The sequence below is a fragment of the Dipodomys spectabilis genome, unplaced genomic scaffold, assembly GCF_019054845.1.
Source record: "Dipodomys spectabilis isolate Male_0828 unplaced genomic scaffold, ASM1905484v1 ptg000137l, whole genome shotgun sequence".
In the NCBI taxonomy this organism is placed as follows: Eukaryota; Metazoa; Chordata; class Mammalia; order Rodentia; family Heteromyidae; genus Dipodomys; species Dipodomys spectabilis.
In genome coordinates, this window is record NW_024870814.1 from 7,624,412 (window position 1) to 7,644,655 (window position 20,244).

A 20,244-nucleotide genomic window follows, 5' to 3' on the forward strand; every position below is an offset into this window, starting at 1 on the left:
TAAAAATCTCTCCAATTTGTCTACTTGTGCTGGCTTGGAACCTTCATCCTCAGATCTCGGCTTCCTGAGTAGCTCTAGGATTACAAGCATGAGCTGTAAGCCAGTGCCTGGCATGCTTTCTTGTTTGGTGTAACATTTTTATATGCTGAACACAACCTCTGAACCTCTTAATACAATAGTTCCCACATGCTTTTCTCTGAGCTTGCTGGGAAAACAGGTGGGACTTTATTCTCTTTGTATACCCAAGTTGTACTGGGCTTTAACTCCATAGTTTCTAGACAACCAGGGGTTAAGACCCAGGCTCTCAAAAGGTAAGAGGCTTCTCTCTTCCCACTCCAGCTCTCCATTTGCTCCTTTCATCTTCCTATTCTGACCATTAAAGCTGAGAGGTAATAATCAAATCAATGCACAGAGACTCAGATGTCTCTCACCTTCTCTTTGGTGCAAGACTGTCTTGATGCCAGGATTCTGGGGACTCAACCAAGAGTGGATAGGGTACTTTGGAGTGAGCTTGGAGAACATGCTGCTGGAGACACTGATGGCCTGGCTCTGGTACCTTGGACATTTCTAACCTTCCAGCTTTTTCTACATCTACCATGGGAATTACAACATGCGTGGGGGGCAAATAAAGATCTTGGATACAAAATGAAGTCATACAAGTTTTATCCTTGTGTCATTCCAACTGATCATCAACGTATTTACTGTAGACAGGTTTTCCCTCTTCATTTACATCACAGGAGCCACTTCTGTGATTGACTCAGATTTTATTTTTATAGCTGACACATTCATAGCAACACAGAGGAGAAGAAAGGAAGAAATGGAGGTTGGGAAATTTCCTGCTGGGAGAAAAAAGTGACATATCTTTCCTCATGGGTTTCCAGCTCTAAAGGAAGACCTGAGAGACTCACATGGCTGTGTCGATGGGAAGTCCTAGGGCTGTTGTCCCAGTTGCATCCCACAAGTAACCCAAGAGTCAATCAGGACAAAGCAACTTTCAAAGATGGTAGCTGGACAGCTCCCACTCAAGGTCCCAACCCACCCAGGACAAGTACAGGAACTGGCAGTATTGCCATGGTAGCTGTTCTTAGTTCTCCAGCCCACTTGTGAGTGTCCTAAAGCCCCCTTCTAAGACTCCCCATGGCTCAGCAACAAGTCACCCTGTGCTTGAGGTCCACAGAAAGAACTAGCAGCAGTTCAATGCAGGGTCGGGGAACCAGCATTGCCGCAGGTGTCCCTTTTGTCTCTTTTGCGAAGATCTTGTGCATTACTGACCACAGTCTTTTCATAGCCGGATACCAAGAGCACAGTCTCTGGTTATTTGTGAAACCTGCAAACAACAGCAAGTTGTAAGATCACTTATTTTCTGAGCAAATGGTACCATATTTTCTGTAGCAAGAGACAAATAGCAAGCTGGGTTCTGGTGGCTCATGCCTGTAATCCTAGGTAGTCAGAAGGCTGAGATCTGATGATCACAGGTTCAAAGTCAGTCCAGGCAGTAAAGTTTGTGAGACTCCTATCTGCAATTAACTACCAAAAAAGCTGTAAGTGGAAGAGTGTGAGTGGGGAAAGCTCAGGGACAGCATCCAGGCCCTGAATTCAAGCCCCAATACTTGGGGGAGTGGAGGAGAGGGAGAAAGAAAGAGAGAAATAAGGTAAATAAGAGGGAATGGGGTTCTAGCATTCCAGGGACCAAGCATTTTGTGCTAGGAAGTTTTGGGGGCTTACCTCAATCATTTAAAGAAGTTAAAATATAGCACAAAGTCTCTAGCTTTGAACAATGTTACTTCCTGCAGGGTCTTGTAAGGTGAGTAATTCACAAAGGCACATTAAGAAGCAGCTGAGGGGATGGTTCCCACTGGACAGTCAAAGGCCGGGAAACATCTATTTCAAACTGCAGCTGGAGTTTGGAAGAGCTGATCTTCAAGACCCAGGGACTGTTTTGGCCACATGAAGGTCATGATAACAAACCCATAAGGGCTTTTCAAGCTTCCTGTATGCCGTAAACTCTTGTTCAGATAATATCTTCTAAGTAAACCCCAACAACAGAGAGCAGAGTTGTTTCTAGTGAAGAAAGGGTAGGGTGGGGAATGCAGGGACCCCCAGGGCCACTCTGAGCTTCTTCCTTGTCTCAGCTGCTTCTCAGGAACCCTGGCTTGCCAAAGCTTGAGACCTTACCTCCAGCTTCCCCCAAATTGGCATTAGATCACCAAGAACAGATTAACAAAGAGGATATGTGGGCACAGACCACAGGCAGCGCCCAGAGTAGGCTCCCTCACCATAAAAGGTCATCATGGGGGAGATTTTGAACAGAACTTTCGGGGCGGGGGTCTAATTTAGACAGTTACGCTTAAATTATTATATCTTAAGTGAAGTGGAGGTAAGTAGTTTCTAAATCAACCCATAAAATGAAATTATCATTGCACATTGTCCATAAAATACAGCTGCATGCCAGTGCTGGTGACTCATGCCTGTAATCCTAGCTACTGAGGAGGCTGAGATCTGAGGATCTCCGTTCAAAGCCAGCCTGAGCAGGAAAAGTCCATGAGACTCTTATCTTCAATTAACCACCAGAAAATCGGAAGTGGCACTGTGGCTCAAGTGCTAGAGTGCTTGCCTTGAGTTGAAGAGCGCAGAAACAGCAACCAGGCTCAGAGTTCAAGCCCCATGACCAAGCCAAAAAAAAAAAAAAAAATACAGCTGCATGGCTAAGCAAATCTTATGTATGATACTGTAGCGTTTGTAAAAATGAGAGCTGATGTGGGCATGATCATTTTAGAGTATTGAAAAGCACATTTTGTTTCCTGGTGGTTAGAGTCATAAGGTTGAATTTAGTTGTGTCAGTTTGTTCTTTGACTCCTTAGAACTGGAGGTTGAATACTTTCTGGTCATTTCCCTAGCAGGCCTAACAGAAGCCATGAGATTGGTACTGCCATTCCATTTTACAGATGGGAAATTGGAGGCTCAGAGAGGTGAAGTGCCCCAACTGTAGCCACACAGCTGCAGAGTGGCAGATGGGACTTAGATCAGCCACTATCTGGAGCCAGCACCCCTGAGCACAAGACCTGGTGGTTCTCTTCCACTTAGAGATGTATCCTCTCCCTCCCCCACCCCCATGTGAAAGGGGGTGTTCTGAGGATCAGATGGATTCGTGAAGTAAGTAGATATCACACAGTCTCTATGTTGAGAAAGATTAGATCCAACAGTGGGGTCCTAACCCTGGGGATGCGGAGCAGCTAGAGCCTCTAGCTTTTAACAGCCTTTGTTTTTTTTTGCCAAGATTTGCCAAGATCTGCAGAATGATTTTGTATTTATTTGCTTGTATTTATTTATTTACTCTTGGTTCGAGTCTTGCTCTGTTGCCAAAGTTGACCTGGGTTTACTATCCTCCTGACTCAGACATCCTAGTGCTAGGATTACAGGTGTGTACCATGTTTGCGAGCTAAAGGGCCTTTTTTTTGGATGCTGCATTGTGAGGCTGAACCTTCGGGCTTGCCAACTCCTAGGATCAGCTAGCACCCAGGGTGGGAGGTAGGAAAAGTACGGGTGTGTAAAAGAGGAAGCCACTGCTGGTGGACTGTCTCCATGATGTGCAAAAGGGGGGAATGAATTCCCCATCTCCTGCAGGCCTGGCTGAATGACAGGTGGGGAGGGGCTGGACTGAGTTCTCGCTGGTGTCCTAGGCTTGTGAAGGTTGACTGTTATCTCTGGGAAAGCTGAGCACTCAGCTTGTTTTCTGTGACTCACATTGAGCGGTTACTCTGTATTTTTGTTTACTCAGGTTAACTTGTTTCCAAATGGCCACTCCATCTGTGCTGGCATATAATGTCAACTCCTGGCTGCAGCAGGGGCTATCTGCAGCACAGAAGCTAAGGAACCAGGGCCCCGCCCAAGGACCACTCACTGTTTCATGAAGTGAAGCCGGGCTCTCCTTCGCAGGCCTGGAAGAACAGAGCAAGTACCACAGTCAGCGGGGGCTCTGGACCACAGGCACCAGGCCCAGGGATGGACAGGGAGGAGGAAGGCAGCTCCATCCCACCTCAACCTCGTCCCAGTGCCAGGTTTGCTCCCAAACATTCCACACCCATCAACCCCCTTTAGGTTCACTGAAGCTTATGAGTTGGATACTACTACAAGGTCCATCTTAAGATGGGGAAACAGAGGCACGACAAGCAAGTTATTGAGTAATCTACCTAACTAGTATCTTAAACTAGTATCTTAAGCAGGAAAAGGCAGGATTAAAAGCATTTCTACCATTCTGTGTCCTTAAACTCTTCTTTCTTGTCCTTCATAATAGGTCAGGAATGAGAAATCCCATAGAGGGGCATTCGAACATAGCATGGGTACCAGGGATAAGCAAGATTTCCCACTGGGGTGAAGGGAAGAAATGTAAATGTGTCTCAACCTCTATTACTCTTTGTCTTTAAAGTACAATAAATAAACATAGCTAGTTGCAGTTAGTCTTGGCAATTAAGCAGAAAAATCCAGAAGTGGTGCTGGGGCACAAATGGTAGGTCACTAGCCTTGAGATGAAGAGCTCAGAGACAGTGCCCAGGACCAGAGCAAAGGCCCACAACCCACAAAAAAGAAAAAAAAATACCAGTAAATAAGAAAAAAAGTCCTTAATCAGAGAAGTTTGTAGATCATGGCGCTTTAGTAGGTTCTTAGAGTGGGATACCCAGACCCCGAGGTGTGAGCAAGGGATGCAAAGCTGTGCATGCACGTGGGTCACCATTGCCATCACCTGGTCCCAGAGACCTGTGGCTTGCCAAAGTTTAGGGCCACCGACCTGCCCATTTTATAGAAACCCAGGGAAGGGGAAAGTAACTTGCACAAGGAGGCATGGGTGAGCTGAAAAGCTAGAGGCAGTCTGAGCCTCCCCTCCACTGATGACAAAGCCAGTCGGTTAAGAGACCATGAGAAGAGATGAGCCCAGGTCTGTAGTGGCCAAAAACAGCAGCCATCTGATTTTCCCACAGTCCCTTGGAGGGGGGACTTCCGGGAACTCCACTCACACCATTGGCTATCTCACCTAACTCCTGGGCCCACATCCTGCATCTCTACTACTTGGGCAAATTCCCATCTACAGCACAAACCTCATGCCAGCTTCTCTGGGAAAGACTTTACCGACTGTAGCCCTGGCAGGTAGATAATGTTTTACTCCCAGGCCAGAAGCCAGACAGTCAGCACTGGAACCAAACATAGATCCATCTGACTCCAGAGACTGGTGGGCTCTCCTTCTGGCAGCATAGGATCTGAGATGTGGAGTCTGGAGATGTGGCTCAGTGCTAACATTCGTTCTCAGCAAGCATGATATACTGGCACCTCTTGACTTCCTCCAACTCCTTCTCCCCCCACAAAGAATCACTTCCAGAACTACCATTGGTTCTCTGGGGCCAAATAGCCACCAGGCTGCTGTCTACTGTACTAGAGAAGGAACTCCCCCTCCCTCCTGGACCTTCAGACAGGAACTGGGGACACCAGGATGGCCTGGCAAGGGGCAACTCACAGTAAAGGCGCATGCTCACACCCAGGGACACCAGCAGAACCAGGATACCGGCCACCAGCAGGCTGAGGGTGATGAGGCTACATGTTGGGCCTGGAAAACACACAGGACACTTGTTCAACACTGAGCATTTGAGGCAGGCAGATACAGAAGGAGGAAAATCACCCAGAGACCAGAACCCACTTTTAGGAGAGTGCTACTGGTTACATTTTGGTGTACTTTCTTCCTATCTTTTTTTTTTTTTTTTTTTTTTTCATGCCAGTCCTGGGGCTTGAACTCAATCTGGGTGCTGTCCTTGAGGTTTTTGTTTTGTTTTGCTCAAGGTTAATGCTCTACCACTTGAACCATAGATCGACTTCCAGCTTTCTTGGTGATTTACTGGAGGTAAGAGTTTTGTGGCTTTTTCCTGCCCAGGCCGGCTTCACGCCATGATCATCAGATCCCAGTCTTCCCAGCTAGGATTACAGGCATGAGCCACTGGTACCTGGCATCAATCTTTCTTGTATTCACTTTGAACACATCAAGATCTATCTATCTATTTATCTATCTGGCTAGCTAGCTAGATATCATCCTCCAAATTTTTTAAAAATAATTAAACTCAGAAACTATGTTCAAAGGAAGAAGAAAATTCTCATGCCTAGAAATGAGATTTTATTTAAACTATTTGATGATTTTGTATTTGAATTTCACAACTTGCTGGCTATATTTTTTGAGAGGTTTGGACTAATTATATTTTTATTGTAAAAAAGTTTTGTATGAAGTTAAAATGTCCTGAGAGCTAGGTGCCAAGTAGTTCACACCTGTAATCCCAACTACTCAGGAAGCTGAGATCTGAGGATTTCAGTTCAAAGTCAGCCAGTACAAGAAAGTGCATAAGACTCTTACCTACAATTAACCAGTGCAAAACTGGAAGTAAGGATGAGACTCAAATGGTACAGTGTTAGCCTTGAGCGAAAAAGCTAAGAGACAGCCTATAGGCCTGAGTTCAAGTCCTAGTACTGGCATTAAAAGAATAAAACAACAATGACAACAAAACTCCAGGTAAGGAGCAAACAGCATTGGTAATTTGATAATTTTCTTTTCTGAATTTATGTGTTCGTAATTTCCATGGATATATAAGTTACTTTAAAAATTCACACAGTGGACCATTCTGGGCTAGTTTCCATGTTTTACTCTTACAAATCACTCATCCTGGTAATTGTTTCATGTCCTGAAGCTGATATGAAAATGGGAACTACAGATTCATAGACTTTAACTATTTTTATTTTTGGCCAGTCCTGAGGGTTAAACTTAGGGCCTGGGCACTGTCCCTGAACTTTTTTGTTCAAAGTTAGCACTCTACCACTTGAGCCATAGTGTCACTTCTGGCCTTTTCTATTTATGTGGTACTGAGGAATCAACCCCAGAGCTTCATGCATGCTAGGCAAGCACTCTATCACTAAGCTACATTCCCAGTCTGTCTATTGTTAATTGTAAGAGGTACTGTCCAATGCTTTCTCTTCCTTCCCACCCACTAATAGTGCACCCTGCTCACCCTTAGTATCACGGAGTTTTAGTGTTTGTTTTTCTGTCTTGTTACTGTGGTTGAACCCATGACCTTGTGTTCTCATTTGGCATTTTCACTTATAGCTGGTGCTCTACTACTGGAACTATGTCTCCTGTCCTGGTTTTTAGTTTTATCAGGTCAGTGGGAGAGGGGACAACAGTATTTCACTTTAATCTTTTGATTTTGTGTGAGCTTGGACTTTTTTTTTTTTTTTTTTTTTTGGTCATGGGGCTTGAACTCTGGGCTTGGGCGCTGTCCCTCAGCTCTTCAGCTTAAGGCAAGCACTCTACCACTTGAGCCACAGCGCCACTTCCGGTTTTCTGGTGGTTTATTGGAGATAGTCTCACAGACTTTTCCTGCCCAGGCCGGCTTTGAACTGTGATCCTCAGATCTCAGCCTCCTGAGTAGCTAAGATCACAGGCATGAGCCACCTGACTTATATTTATACATATTGAACACTTGGAATTTTATTTAGATGGTGGAGACATTATAAATTAGATTGTGCAGATGGTTGTGTAACTAAGTAACTTTGTAAAATTCATTAAGTCTGTGTGTTTAAAATGGGGAAGTGTATGGTATGGAGTTGTATCTGAAGGAAGTTTTAAAAAGTAACACACATGGGAGGCATCCTGAGGAGTGGACGTGATTGGATTGAAATCAGCAATGTACTACATACCTATGGCTCCTTTATTTCACCTGGCTTTGCTGGCTCCTCCTGCTTCCACATATCTATCTTCTTTCTTTCTTTCGAAATTTCTTTCTTTCTTTCTTTCTTTTTTCTTCTTTCTTCTTCCTTTCTTTTTCTTTCTTTCTTTCTCTCCCTCTCCCTCCTCCTCTCCCCTTTCCTTTATCTTCCCCACCCTCCTCTCTCCTTTTGAGATCGAGTCTCATCATGTTGCCCAAGCTAGTGTCAAATTCGTGAACTCAAGTGACCTTCTGGCCTCGGCCTCCTGTGTAGCTGAAGATGTCAGGCACCGTATTTGTGTTTTGTACCATTAACCTTGTAGCCTGCCTAAACTCCTTTAGATGAAGTTGTCCACGCATAATATGCTACGAGACAAGGTCATTCTGTCCCCACCTCCATTTGGTAAGACTTTGCCTTTCTGAAGTTCTGATTTTTCATTACATTGAGACCTCAGGTGGCTTCTCCCATCCTTATCTCCAAGGTTCTATTCAGTACCCTCCTTGGGTACTTTCATATTTTAAAACAAAGCAACTCAAGCAGCACAAGGTAGTGCTGTGGATTGGGGGGATAGTGTCCTTGTGGTTTCTTCTCTGGGTGACAACAGATGGCAATTTCTGTGTGACAGCAGTAAACTTGGTGGGGGGGAGGTTGAAGTTGAAGTCAGTATTTTTCCAGAAACTTATTTGGGCTGATGGGTTCAAGGAAAGTGTCCCTTCCCTTCCCTTCCCTTCCTTCCCTCCCTCCCCCCCCACCCCCCGCCATTCTAGCAGAGAGGTGTTTGATACAGAAAGGCACATTTACTCTGCTCATTAGCAAATATATATTAAGCTCATCTTATGTGTTGCATCCTGTAAAGTATCAAAACTGGAAAGTTTTAAAGTGCTGATTCTTTGAGTTGGGTCTTTTTTTTTGGGGGGGGGGGGGGTCTGGTCGTGGGGCCTGAACTCTGAGCCTGGGCGCTGCCCCTCAGCTCTTCAGCTCAAGGCCAGCGCTCTACCACTTGAGCCACAGCACCACTTCCAGCTTTTTTCTTTTTGCTTATGTGGTGCTGAGGAATTGAAACCAGGGCCTCATGCATACAAGGCAAGTGCTCTACCACTGAGCCACCTTCCCAGCCCTGAGTTGGGTCATTTTGTTAGTTAGCAGCTTCATTAGGATATAATTTGCACATCATGAAGTCCATCCATTTAAAGCATACAATTTGATATATTTAAAATTTTTCTGAGAACTGGGTGCCAGTGGCTCACACCTATAATCCTAGCTACTCAGGAGGCTGAGATCTGAGGAGTGTGGTTTGAAGCCAGCCCAGGCAGGAAAGTTCATGAGACTCTAATTTCCACTAAACTCCAAAACCAAACCAAACCAAAACACCAAAAATGGAGCTGTGTCTCAAGTGGTAGAGCACTAGCCTTGAGTATAAAAGCTCAGGGACAGTGCCCAGGCCCAGCGTTCAAGCCCCAGGACTGGCCTCCCCCCAAAAAAATCTTCAGAGAATTGTGCAACAACCAGCATAATGTAACTTGAGAACATTTTCATCTGCCGGGAAAGAAGCCCCTATATTTTAGGAATTATTTCTCACTCCTCCTCAGAGTGGCACTCATCCATTTTCTGTGTCTATGAAATATCATACTCTGCATATTTTATGTCCGTGGAATTATGAAATATGAGGTCTTTTGTGACTACCCTCTTTCCCTGCATAATATTTCCAAAGTTTATCCAAAATTAATCAATTTAGAGACAGGATCATGTTATGTAACCTAGCTGGCCTTAAACTTGCGGTCCTCACACCTCAGCCTCCTGAATGCTGAGATTATAGGCATGTGCCACCATGACCTTCTTTTTGTTCCATTTTAATGGCAGCCTCACATACTGGTAACCGATTCTGTAGTTGGTAGACATTTGGGTCATTTCTACTTTTTGGCAATGAGGAACAAAGCTGGTGTGAAGATGTTTTAGTAGGTCTATCCTCACTGTTTTGCACTGCAAGGATTTGACTGTCCTCTCTAAACTGTGACGGCTATTATACTCAGGATCTCTTCTAACCCCAGTTTGGTGTGTGTGTGGGGGGGGGGGGGGGTGGAGAAACAGGCTACAGATCAACACTTGCCAAAGTGCTTGCAGAAAGATGAAAGGAAAGGAGGATGGAGAGGGGGAGGGAGGAAGAGAGGGAGTAGAATGGACATCTGTCTCAGAGCTCGGGGGATGGAACTCACCCTTCTGGGTCACTGGGTTGGGGAACCGGCACATTTTCTTCTTGGTAGTCTTCCTGGTGGGTTGGACGGTGGTGGGAAGAACATCAACTGCAGACAGAAAGCAAAGCACACATCTTAGCCAGCTAAAGAGCAGGTAGACTAAGAGACAACCCTGTGTCTTATATGCAGGTACTGGAGTCTTCACGATGGATCACTGATCTCCATGATGCTACATGGACTTGCAGTCACACAGCAAGAAAGCTTCTCATCTGCTCTCAATATGTCTAGTATCTTAGGTGGGGGGAGGGGGGGGTCAGCTTGGTGTCTTGGAGAAAGGGGCTGTTGACCCTCCTTCCCAACCCAGAAGCCAGTGAGGAGGCCTATGTTTTGTTTTTTTTTGGTCGGCCGTGGGGCTTGAACTCTGGGCCTGGGCGCCGTCCTTCAGCTCTTCAGCTCAAGGCGAGCGCTCTACCACTTGAGCTACAGCGCCACTTCCGAGAAGGCCCATGTTAAGGAGATGCCGGCTCTGTTTTGCACACATGGCATCATGATGGCTACTTAGTTTGAGATTAGTTTCCTTTCTCTTAGAAGTCCTTAAAAATAATGTAATATAAACTAGATGCTGGTGGCTCACGCCTGTAATCCTAGCTACTCAGGAGGCTGAGATCTGAGGATCGTGGTTTGAAGCCAACCCAGGCAGGCGTCTCTTATCTCCAATTAATCACCAAAAAGCTGGAAGTTGGGGTGTGGTGAAAGTGGTAGAGCACTAGCTTTGCACATAAAAACTCAGGGACAGTGCCTAGCCCCTAAGTTCAAGCTCCAGGACACACACACACACACACACACACACACACACACACACACACACACACGTCAAACTCATAGATCAAGCCAAAGCCTTTGTCATTAGTACTGAGGAATGACTGTGAGGTCACCTCATGGCTCCCTGCTGGGGTGTCATGTCCTTACTGCTCATGGCCCCAAGAAGGCAGGGGCTTCTCAACTGGTCCCTGGTGAGTTTGGAAGGGAATTAGCTCTACAGGGCCCTTAGTTCCTTGGCTGGGCACAGAAACCTAGATATGATGTGGGAGCTCTTGGGGGTACTAAGAGCTGTTCTGTTTTAATTTCATCTGGCCCACAACAAAGTTCCTCTTGATCCCGCCTTACCCTCCGGTTTCAACCTCTCTCTGTGTCTTCCTGCAATGGACAGGCTCTCTGGGCCCATGGTATGCTTAATGGGCCTGAACTAGGCCCCATCTTTTTCCAGACACTTGCTCTATCACCCCGGCTTCTCTTCTCCATCACAGTCAGACAGATAGAAATTCTGGTTCTGGGTATTCAGTCTGTGGGTGAACTGGCATGATTATAAAAATGAGCTTTGGGGAGTTGTTGCCACTCTTGGGGTTCCGGGCAGCATATGTGGCTTGGAAATAGGAAAGCCAGGTAGTGGTGGGTGGAGTTGGTGCTTTCGGGAAGTTTCTAGAAGTTTCTGCAAATCAGTTATGCTTCTTCACCAACCACCTTCCTCAGACACTGAAATCTCATGAGTGGAAAGATGTGGGGTACATAGAGACAAAAATAATTAACCAAACCCAAACCCAAAGTCCCTAATTCTATACAAGAATCAGTACACTGATCTACCCCTACCTCCAAGAGAGGCGTTCACTTTCTCCGAACCTCATGCTCACCCCACAGGGTAGGCCTGTTTGGTTTGGTTTTAGTCAAGGTCTCACTTTGGGCTCAGGCTGGCCTGGAACTCATAATCCTCCTGTCTCAGCTTCCCAAGTGTTGGGGTTACAGGCCTATATCACCTAGATGGTTTTTGTCTTTCTAATTAGGCTTCTATTCCTAGTTGTCTCTACCTCTTCACTCCAAGATCCCTTGTCCCTCTCAGTGCCCCCTATAGGAGCAGGAGACAGGGACATAGGAGCCCTGACCATAAGTTGAGCTGGGATAGCAGGGCTCACTAAAGCCATACAAGGGACTGGGAGAATTTGCCATAATCCTCCTCATTCTTGGAGGCTGAGTGTGTCTAACATGGCAGCCACTGGCCACATGTGCAGCTTAGATTGCACAATGTGGTCAATCTGTATGCAGAAAGAATGCCAAAATATTTCAGCAATAACTCATACTGGTTACTTACTGAAATGATAACAGTGTGGATAAATTGGGTTAAATTTATGAAAATTAGTTTCTCTTGTTTCTTTTTCATTTAAAAAAATTCAAAAATTTAAAATTAGGGGCCGGGAATGTGGCTTAGTTGTACAGTGCTTGTCTAGCATGCATGAAACCTTAGGTTCAATTCCTTAGTACCACGTAAAGCAAAAAAGCCAGAGGAGGTGCTGTGGCTCAAAGATAAAGTGCTAGCCTTGAGCAAAAGAAGCTCACAGACAGTGCCCAGGCCCTGTGTTCAAGCCCCAGGGCTGGCAGAAAAAAAAAAAGAAAATTTAAAATTGTATCTTTAGCTTGAATATATTTTTACTGGATATACTAACTGAACTCACAGAACTGAAGCTTCCCAGGACTAAAGGAGTTAACAGTTCCCATGAAACAAATGAGAAGATTGAGGTTGCCAGGAAGGGAAGGGCCTGCCTAATGCCATGTGACAAATTAGCAGCAGAGATGGGCCTGAGATCCAGTTTGCTTACTCCCCAAAACTCTAAGGATAGGGTTCAATCCACAAAGAAGACTGAAGGCATCTACACCTCTACTACCCTGGGAATGCTCTCATTGGGTGTGCCCAGATAAAAAGAGCCTCCTTTCCTTGTGAATATAATCAGCATTTCTGAGATCCCCATCTGAGCAGGGACCCAGCTCTGCTGTGACTTGAAGGGCATAAAAAACACAACGTTTTGTCTCCATAAAAGCACAGTGCTGGCCTGGTGCAGGTGGCTCACGCCAGTAATCCTAGCTACTCAGGAGGCTGAGATCTGAGGATCATGGTTCAAAGTCAGCCCAGGCAGGAAAGTCTGTGACACTTTCATCTCCAATTAACCACCAGAAAACTGGAAGTAGCACTGTGGCCCAAGCGGTAGTCCTGCTGCAGAGTAGAGCTCACTGAGAGCTGGGCTGCCCCAGGGTCTGGTACACAGTAGGTGTACAATGCTCATTTATATAGTACTAGCTTGTTCTTACCAACATTCAGTAGAATGCTCTTCCCGAAGGTCAGCTTAGGGGACCCGACGGTCATGCACGAGTAGATGCCACTGTCTGCAGGTGTCACATTCGTGATATTGAGAGTGGGCTTGGTCATGTCCTGTAACAAAGTTAGCTTCTCTTTTGTCACCCCTGCGTTGTATATCGTCGTTTTTTTTCCAGAATCCCAGTAGGCCAGGACATCATAGTAGCTGCCATTGCTGGGGGCCTGGTGTAATTTCAGCCAGTAGAGACGTGCATTGCTCGGGAAGGATTTCATCTGGCAGGGCAGAGACCCTATTTGGTGGCTCAGAACTTGCACCAGTGCAGGGGCTTGCTGGAAGGCAAGGATGCCTCTCAGAGCTGCAAAGGGGCAGAAGGACAGAAACCTTCAGCACATTTTCCTGGACAAGCTCATGGGGGGAGGGGGTCGTGTGTCTCAGAGTCACACCAAGCCATGGATCAAAGCCCAATGAAAATCCTTTCAGTGACAGGGTCTAGGGGTGGAGGTGGGGGGAGGTGAGGGAGCTCCTGGATTAGAGCCTCACAGAGATCAGTGGCCAGGCAGATGATTGCTATAGTTTTACATTGGGCACAGGAACACTGTGGCTATTTGGTGATAGTAGACTAAATACCAGGCCCTTGGCATGGATTATTTCAGTCAAATCTCAAACTGGCTTTGGGATATTTTTGTGTGTATATGGATGTGCCGGTACTAGGCTTGAACTGAGGGTCGGGTGCTGTCCCATAAGCTTTTTCACTCAAGGCTGGAACTCTACTGCTTGAGCCACAAATCCTTATCTAGCTTTTTGGTGGTTAATTGGAGATAAGAATCTCAGGGACTTTCCTGCCTGGGTTAGCTTTGAGCCATGCTTCTCAGATCTCAGCCTTCTGAGGAGGTAGAATTACAAGAACTAGAATTACATTAGCTACCAATGCCGGACTAGTTTGGGGATTTTTACCCCTATTATGCAGATGAAAAAAATCTAGGCAAGAAGCTACTTAATCGAAGTCCCAATTACAGCTATTAATTTACCCAAAGTTTGAAGCCAAAATTGGTTGTCTTTAGCTTTCCCTGGCTGCCATCTGATGCACAGGCCTTCCCGAAGCTTCTAGCAGCTGAAAATCTAGGCATGATGGGAGAGGAGCCTAGACTCAGGCAGAGCACTTGGTTGATCTGCTACTTAAAACAGGACCAGCCACCATTTCTGGGCAACTGTCTCCAGCAGGCACAATTATAGACATTTTTCCCCAATCCAGGTCCCAACCCAAACAAAAAGACAAGCACCCCAGAAGCAGGGCTGGGAATTCACTTTAGTATCAGAGGGGAAGGCCAAGTAGGCAGAGGTTTGTTCATGAGGAATAAGTGGGACTTACAGACCTGGCTGGAAATCCAGCCCCTGCTCTGCAGCAGTGTAGTCACGGAGCAATGGCTTGGGGCTACTGTTCTGTTTGCCGAAGAGCATTGGAAATAAATGGGAGGCCACGTGCCAATCGCTCACGCTTGCAATCCTAGCTACTCAGGTGCCTGGGATATGAGGATCATGGTTGGAAGCCGGCCCATACAGGAAAGTATCTCCAATTATTAGTAAAAAGTCAGAAGTAGAGCTGTGGCTCAAGTGGTGAAGTGCTATTCTTGAGCAAAAAAAGCTATGGGACAGTGCCCAAACCCTGAGTTCAAACATTATTACTGCCAGCAATCTCTCTCTCTCTCTCACACACACACACACACACACACACACACACACACACAGCACCACACCACACCACATGGAAGAATGAAATAAAAAGGGAAAGGAGGGAAGAGAGGGAGAGAGGGAAGGAAGGAAAATGATATGGGAGAAATCACACTATACACAGGTAAATATCATCCACCAGTCTCATATCTCACATTATTGTTACTAAAAATAAGTAAAACCTCAAAAAGGAGCAGAAGGGTTCCCTTCATGGCCAAGACTTCACTCACAGTTCCAATAAATCCTATCTGACCTTTCATTTTGGCTTGGGACAGAGGGCCACTCTGTGTACCATGGAGAAGCACAAAGATGACACGAATCTGGGTGAGCAGAGGAGGCCTCTGTGTGTGTGTGTGTGTGTGTGTGTGTGTGTGTGTGTAACACAGAGGAGCCAGCTTCCTGAGTTAGTGGCCCATGTTTCTGTCTGTGCTTGCAGCTGATACTTCATGGCCCCATGTGACCCTAGGACATAATGAGATTAATTTAAACTTAATTTATACAGACTGTACCTTCACATCAGTTGAAGTTTCGACTTTCTTTTCTTTTCTTTTTTAGATCTGAGATTGGGACTTAAACTTGGTACCTGATGCTTTTGCTTGTTGGCTGGCACTCTACCAACCCTGAAGCTTTGACTTTCATTGGCAAGGAATTTGCACTTGGTGCCAAGTGGCTTCTGGGCTTTCTCTTTTCTCCCCAAATGCCTGACTGCCTTTTCCAGTGGTGCCTTTGGAGAAATAGTCAATAATGTAGTATTTACAGAGATATGGAAGGCATGGTCATGCATTCTCTTGCTTAATTCTCATCTGATTCTATGGGGAAAGAGATTACTTTACAGGCATTTTACTTATGAAAAACAGAGGCTCAGGAAGGGTAAGAGTGTTATATAAGTTACATAACCTGTATATAGTGTACCACACTTAAACCCTAGTCATGGGACCCCAAAACTTGAGCGTGAAGCCTCTGAGTTAAAGAAGCCTGTGATCTACTCCTAGGACTTAGACACATAATGGGGCTACAAAATACAGATGAACAGAAGTCCTTCCAGAAAATCCCAGAAGTGGCTCCTTAGTGTAAGGCCTGGGCTATAAGTATCTGTTTCCCCCTTCTGATTAAGACACATCCTGGGGCTGGGAAGCTGCCTCAGTGGTAGAGCACTTGCCTTGCATGCATGAGGCCCTGGGTTCAATTCCTCAGCACCACATAAGCAAAAAGAAAAAAGCCGGAAGTGGCGTTGTGGCTCAAGTGGTGGAGTGCTAGCCTTGAGCTGAAGAGCTGAGGGACAGCGCCCAGGCCCAGAGTTCAGGCTCCACGACTGGACCAAAAAAAAAAAAAAGACACATCCTGTTCCCTACCAAGATTCCCCCACCCCCCTCTGTGTCAGCTTGCTTCTCTGGCCACTGTACCTGGCCGTGACTGAGACCCTACTGCTTTCTGGACACAAAGACAGGTTTCCAAGACACACGTGATCTCATTTGATTTCAGTAACCCACTAATTCCATTTTCAAAGGAACCTGATATTTCTAGAACCATGGGCAATAATCTTCCCAGTCTTTATTGGCCTAGACTCATTTCCATGTATGAGGTCTGAGGGTTAGTGTCTGGTCTAGCTGGTAGGATGTCAGTTTTGGGGGGTTAGGGGTCAAAGATGAGTGGGCATTTGGCAGTTAGTCTCACTGGGAGCCAGTTTCAACCCTAAGGGAATCTGCCAACTCCAAACTTTCAACCTCAGCACAATGTCTTTGAGGAGCCAAAGTACCCACCACCCCTAATGCCAGAGCCAGAAGAGGAGGTGCCCAGCTAGAGCTGTCCCTGGACTAGCAGCACTGGGTGGCTTCTGTCCAATTGTACCACCACAACTTCCCAGAAGTAATAAAGATGTGTCTGCAGGACTCTCTGCTTGGGCCATGCATGGGGCAGGAAGGCCAGACCGGGCCCCTGGCACCTTCCTAGGGATACATACCTATGGAGCTCCTGGATAAGGATATCTTTTTTTCCTTCTTCTCCGATGCCCTCCTGCTCACATCCTCCTTCCTTTCCCCTTCCCTCGCTTTCCTCTCTCCCCTTTTCCTGCCACACCTCCAGGCTTTGGGGCAGAGGTCTAAGACATAAGGCTGTCGATGCCTGGGCTGGTGATGAGCTCATGGAGGGTTTTATATTCCTTTCCACTCTCAGAGACTGTGCCAGCCAGCGGCCCCCACCGCTGTCTCCACAGCGGGGCTCTGAGCTCTGCCTTTGAGACAACCATTTCCAAACCGGCCCTGTCCCCTGGTCTAGTTCAGACCATCCCCTGGGGAGTGGGGACAAAGTCCAGGCTTACCTGCCAGGACGAGCCAAAGCCAGGGCTGCATCTTGGGGCCCCTCCAGGACGGTCGGGGTAGAGGGCGGGCGGGGCACCCGGGGCACCCAGTGGGGGTGGGGTGGGTGTTGATGAATAGGGGCGGGGCTGTGGTGTGTGGGGATGGCTAGGTCTCCGCCCACAGCTTCCTGAGAGGTCTGGGCTGCACTGATCCCACCCCAGATCCCCGTGCAAGGCCTGACAGCACTGAGTCGTGCCAAGCACCAGCACGTGTGTAAATGCCTCCTGCCCCCGGGAAAGTGTTCAGGACAGGGTCGTGACCCATTGTGACAGCTAGGCCAACTGAGGCCCAGAGATCAACAGGTCCTGCTGGAGGATTGTGGAGGGAATGTAACTAGATAGCACTGCTTTCCTTTATTGCTCTCTCTCTCTCTCTCTCTCTGTGTGTGTGTGTGTGTGTTTGTACAGGGGCTTGAATTCAGGGCCTGGACACTGTCCCTGTGCTTTATTGCTCAAGGCCAAGTGCTCGCTCTACCACTTGAGCCTCAACTCCACTTTAGGCTTTTTGATGGCTAAGTAGAGATTAAGACTCTCAATTTCCTGTCCTGGCTGGATCCTCAGATCTGAGCCTCCTGAATAGTTAGATTACAGGTGTGAGCCACACAGAATTTGCAGTGTGAAGAGGGGATTGATGTGTCACTAGAGACCGTGGAGTGAGAACATCATGATCTTCAACCTCCAAACCCAATGTTCTTTCTCCTCTAGTACTGCTCATTATTGGTGATAGGCTTCACTGTTTAAAGGAATTGGAGGTGACCAAGCAAGAAAGAAGTAGGGCCATGTCCTGAGTAAAACAGCTCAGCCAAAACCTCCTCCCCGTTGTCATATTGTTATTGTACCCAGGAGCAGTTGTCTTTGGAACTACAGTTTGAACTGAGGGCCTTCCAGTTGCTAGGCAAAGCACTGTAACGCTTGAGCTGCACAACCAGCCTTTTCTGTTTGAGTTTTTCTGGGAGGGTCTCATGTTTTCACCTAGAGTGGGTTTCAAACATTGATCCTCCAGTCTTTATCTCCTAGAGATGGTGTTACAGATGCGACCCACCCTGATTTGATCATTTATTGAGATAATCTTGATAACTTTTTTGTGTTGTGTGCTAGTATTAGAGCTTGAACTCAGGGCCTTATGCTCTCACTCAGTTTTCTTGCTCAAGTCTTGTGCTTTAGTGCTTGAACTATTCCTCTGGTTCAGCATCTTTTGCTGGCTAATGGGAGATATTATCTTTTGGACTTTTCTACCCTGGATGCTTTCAAACTTTGCTCCTCAGATCTCAGTCTCCTGAGTAGCTGGGATGATAGGTGTGAACTAGAGTCTCCCAGATTTCAATAACATTTTTTTTTTCCCTGAGTGACCTCCAACCTCCAATTTCCCAATCTCGTCCTTCCAGGTAGCTGGGATTACAGGTTTGGACCCACCCACACCCAGCCCAACACTATTGATAATATTACAAATAAACATTTGAAAGCATACAGTCCAGAAGTAAGTAGTGCATTATTCCCTATGGCTCCTTTCTTTCAGTTCCTGAAAACTACTAATCCTTAGTAGTAGTTGGACTCGTCAGTTCTAGATATTTCATGTAAAGGAAATCATGTAAAAGATTGTCTTTAGTAAATGACTTCATCTACTAAACACTACATGCTTATGGTTTTTCTACATTGTCATATAGTCCAGTTTTTCATTCCTGTTTATTGCTTGACATAGCCAGTTGCATTTACCATAGTTTGTCCATCTATTGATGAACCTTGGGATTGACTGCTAAGGCTGCCCTTTGGCTATTAACATGGGGCTGCTATAAACATTTACATGCAAGTGTATGTTTAAGTGTTTTCAGCATTTGCATGGGGGGGGGGTAATGTGCCATGGAATAGAGTTTCTGAGTCATATAGTAATTGTTTAACTTTTTGAGGAACTGCTCATCTGTTCTCTCTAGTAGCTATGCCACTTTGTCATCACCAACCATGTAGGAGAGCTCCTGTATGCCCATATCCTCACCAGCACTTGTCACTTTTTTTTGGCCAGTCCTGGGGCTTGCATTCAGGGCCTGGACACTGTCTCTGAGCTTCTTTTGCTCAAGCCTAACACTAGATCGCTTGAGCCACAGCAACACCTCCAGCTTTTTCTGTTTATATGGTACCGAGGATGGAACCCAGAGTTTCATGCGTGCTAGGTAAGCACTCTACCACTAAGCCACATTCCCAGCCCATTTTTGCTTTTTTATTTATTCTAGGGGGTATATACAAAATGATAGCTCATGGTGGTTTTGATCTGTATTTTCCTAATGACATAGGATACTAAGCAACTTTCTAATGCTGGTTGGCCATTTATATTTCTTCTTTGAACGTCTATTCAAAATATTTGTTTCTGCCTACTTTTGGGTAGAAACAATGCTTCAAAGTCATTGTGAAGGAAGTAACTTTCTCACTAAGTTATTTGCCTGTAGTGTGTGTGTGTGTGTGTGTGTTTGTGTGGGTGTCTGTGTGTGTACTGGGACTTGAATTCAGGGATTGGGTGCTGTCCCTTAGCTTGTTGGTTAAGGCTGGTACTCTACCATTTGAGTTCTACCTCTACTTCTGGATGTTTCCAGATTCAGTGGAGATAAGAGACTCAGACTTCTCTGCCTAGATGGCTATGAACTTTGATCCTCAGATCTCTCAGCCTCCAGAGGAGTTACTTGCTGCTTTGTTATGATTTCCTGCCCAGGCTGGCTTTGAACCATGGTCCTCAGATCGCAGCCTCCTAAGTAGCTAGGATTACAGGTATGAGTCACTGGTGCCGACAGGTTTTTATTTTTTGATTTGTTGATAGAAGTTATTTGTCTAGTAGAACTCTGTGAGGTCTAAATCAGACCAAAACACCCAAAATGTAAGCAAGAAAATTAATACAAAGTGTTGTTAGCTAAGAAAAGATGGCTAGGTGCACAGAAGACTCTAAAGCAGGTGTACACAGATTCTTTCTGGAAAGGGTCAGGTAGAAAACATGTGGCACATGTCCCTGGGTTTTGTGGCAGGAGGCCTGGTCGATGATACTATGTAGGCATTACTAGAACACAGAAAACAAATATTCATCCTTTTTATTGATGAAACCCCATGATAA

General features: G+C 46.0%; 1 protein-coding gene across 1 annotated transcript; it reads right to left on the bottom strand.

The window, feature by feature from the left end:
- Positions 1-1,285: 1,285 nt before the first annotated feature.
- On the bottom strand, positions 1,286-17,182 carry Cd8b (CD8b molecule). The gene is made up of 6 exons (XM_042690462.1): positions 17,115-17,182; positions 13,062-13,424; positions 9,948-10,034; positions 5,507-5,596; positions 3,902-3,938; positions 1,286-1,327 (listed from the first exon to the last, which is right to left on the bottom strand). Exons 1-6 carry the CDS (start codon positions 17,143-17,145, stop codon positions 1,315-1,317), a joined length of 621 nt encoding a protein of 206 aa, XP_042546396.1. The 5' UTR covers positions 17,146-17,182; the 3' UTR covers positions 1,286-1,314.
- Positions 17,183-20,244: the final 3,062 nt, after the last annotated feature.

Excerpts from the sequence above, each read along its gene's own strand:
- Cd8b (XM_042690462.1), bottom strand. The coding sequence starts at position 17,145 with ATGCAGCCCTGGCTTTGGCTCGTCCTGGCAG. Across the intron at positions 10,035-13,061 it reads GAGCATTCTACTGAATGTTG|TTGATGTTCTTCCCACCACC; the intron begins GTAAGAACAAGC and ends TTCTGTCTGCAG. Across the intron at positions 3,939-5,506 it reads TGTGAGCATGCGCCTTTACT|GCCTGCGAAGGAGAGCCCGG; the intron begins GTGAGTTGCCCC and ends CTGTTCTTCCAG.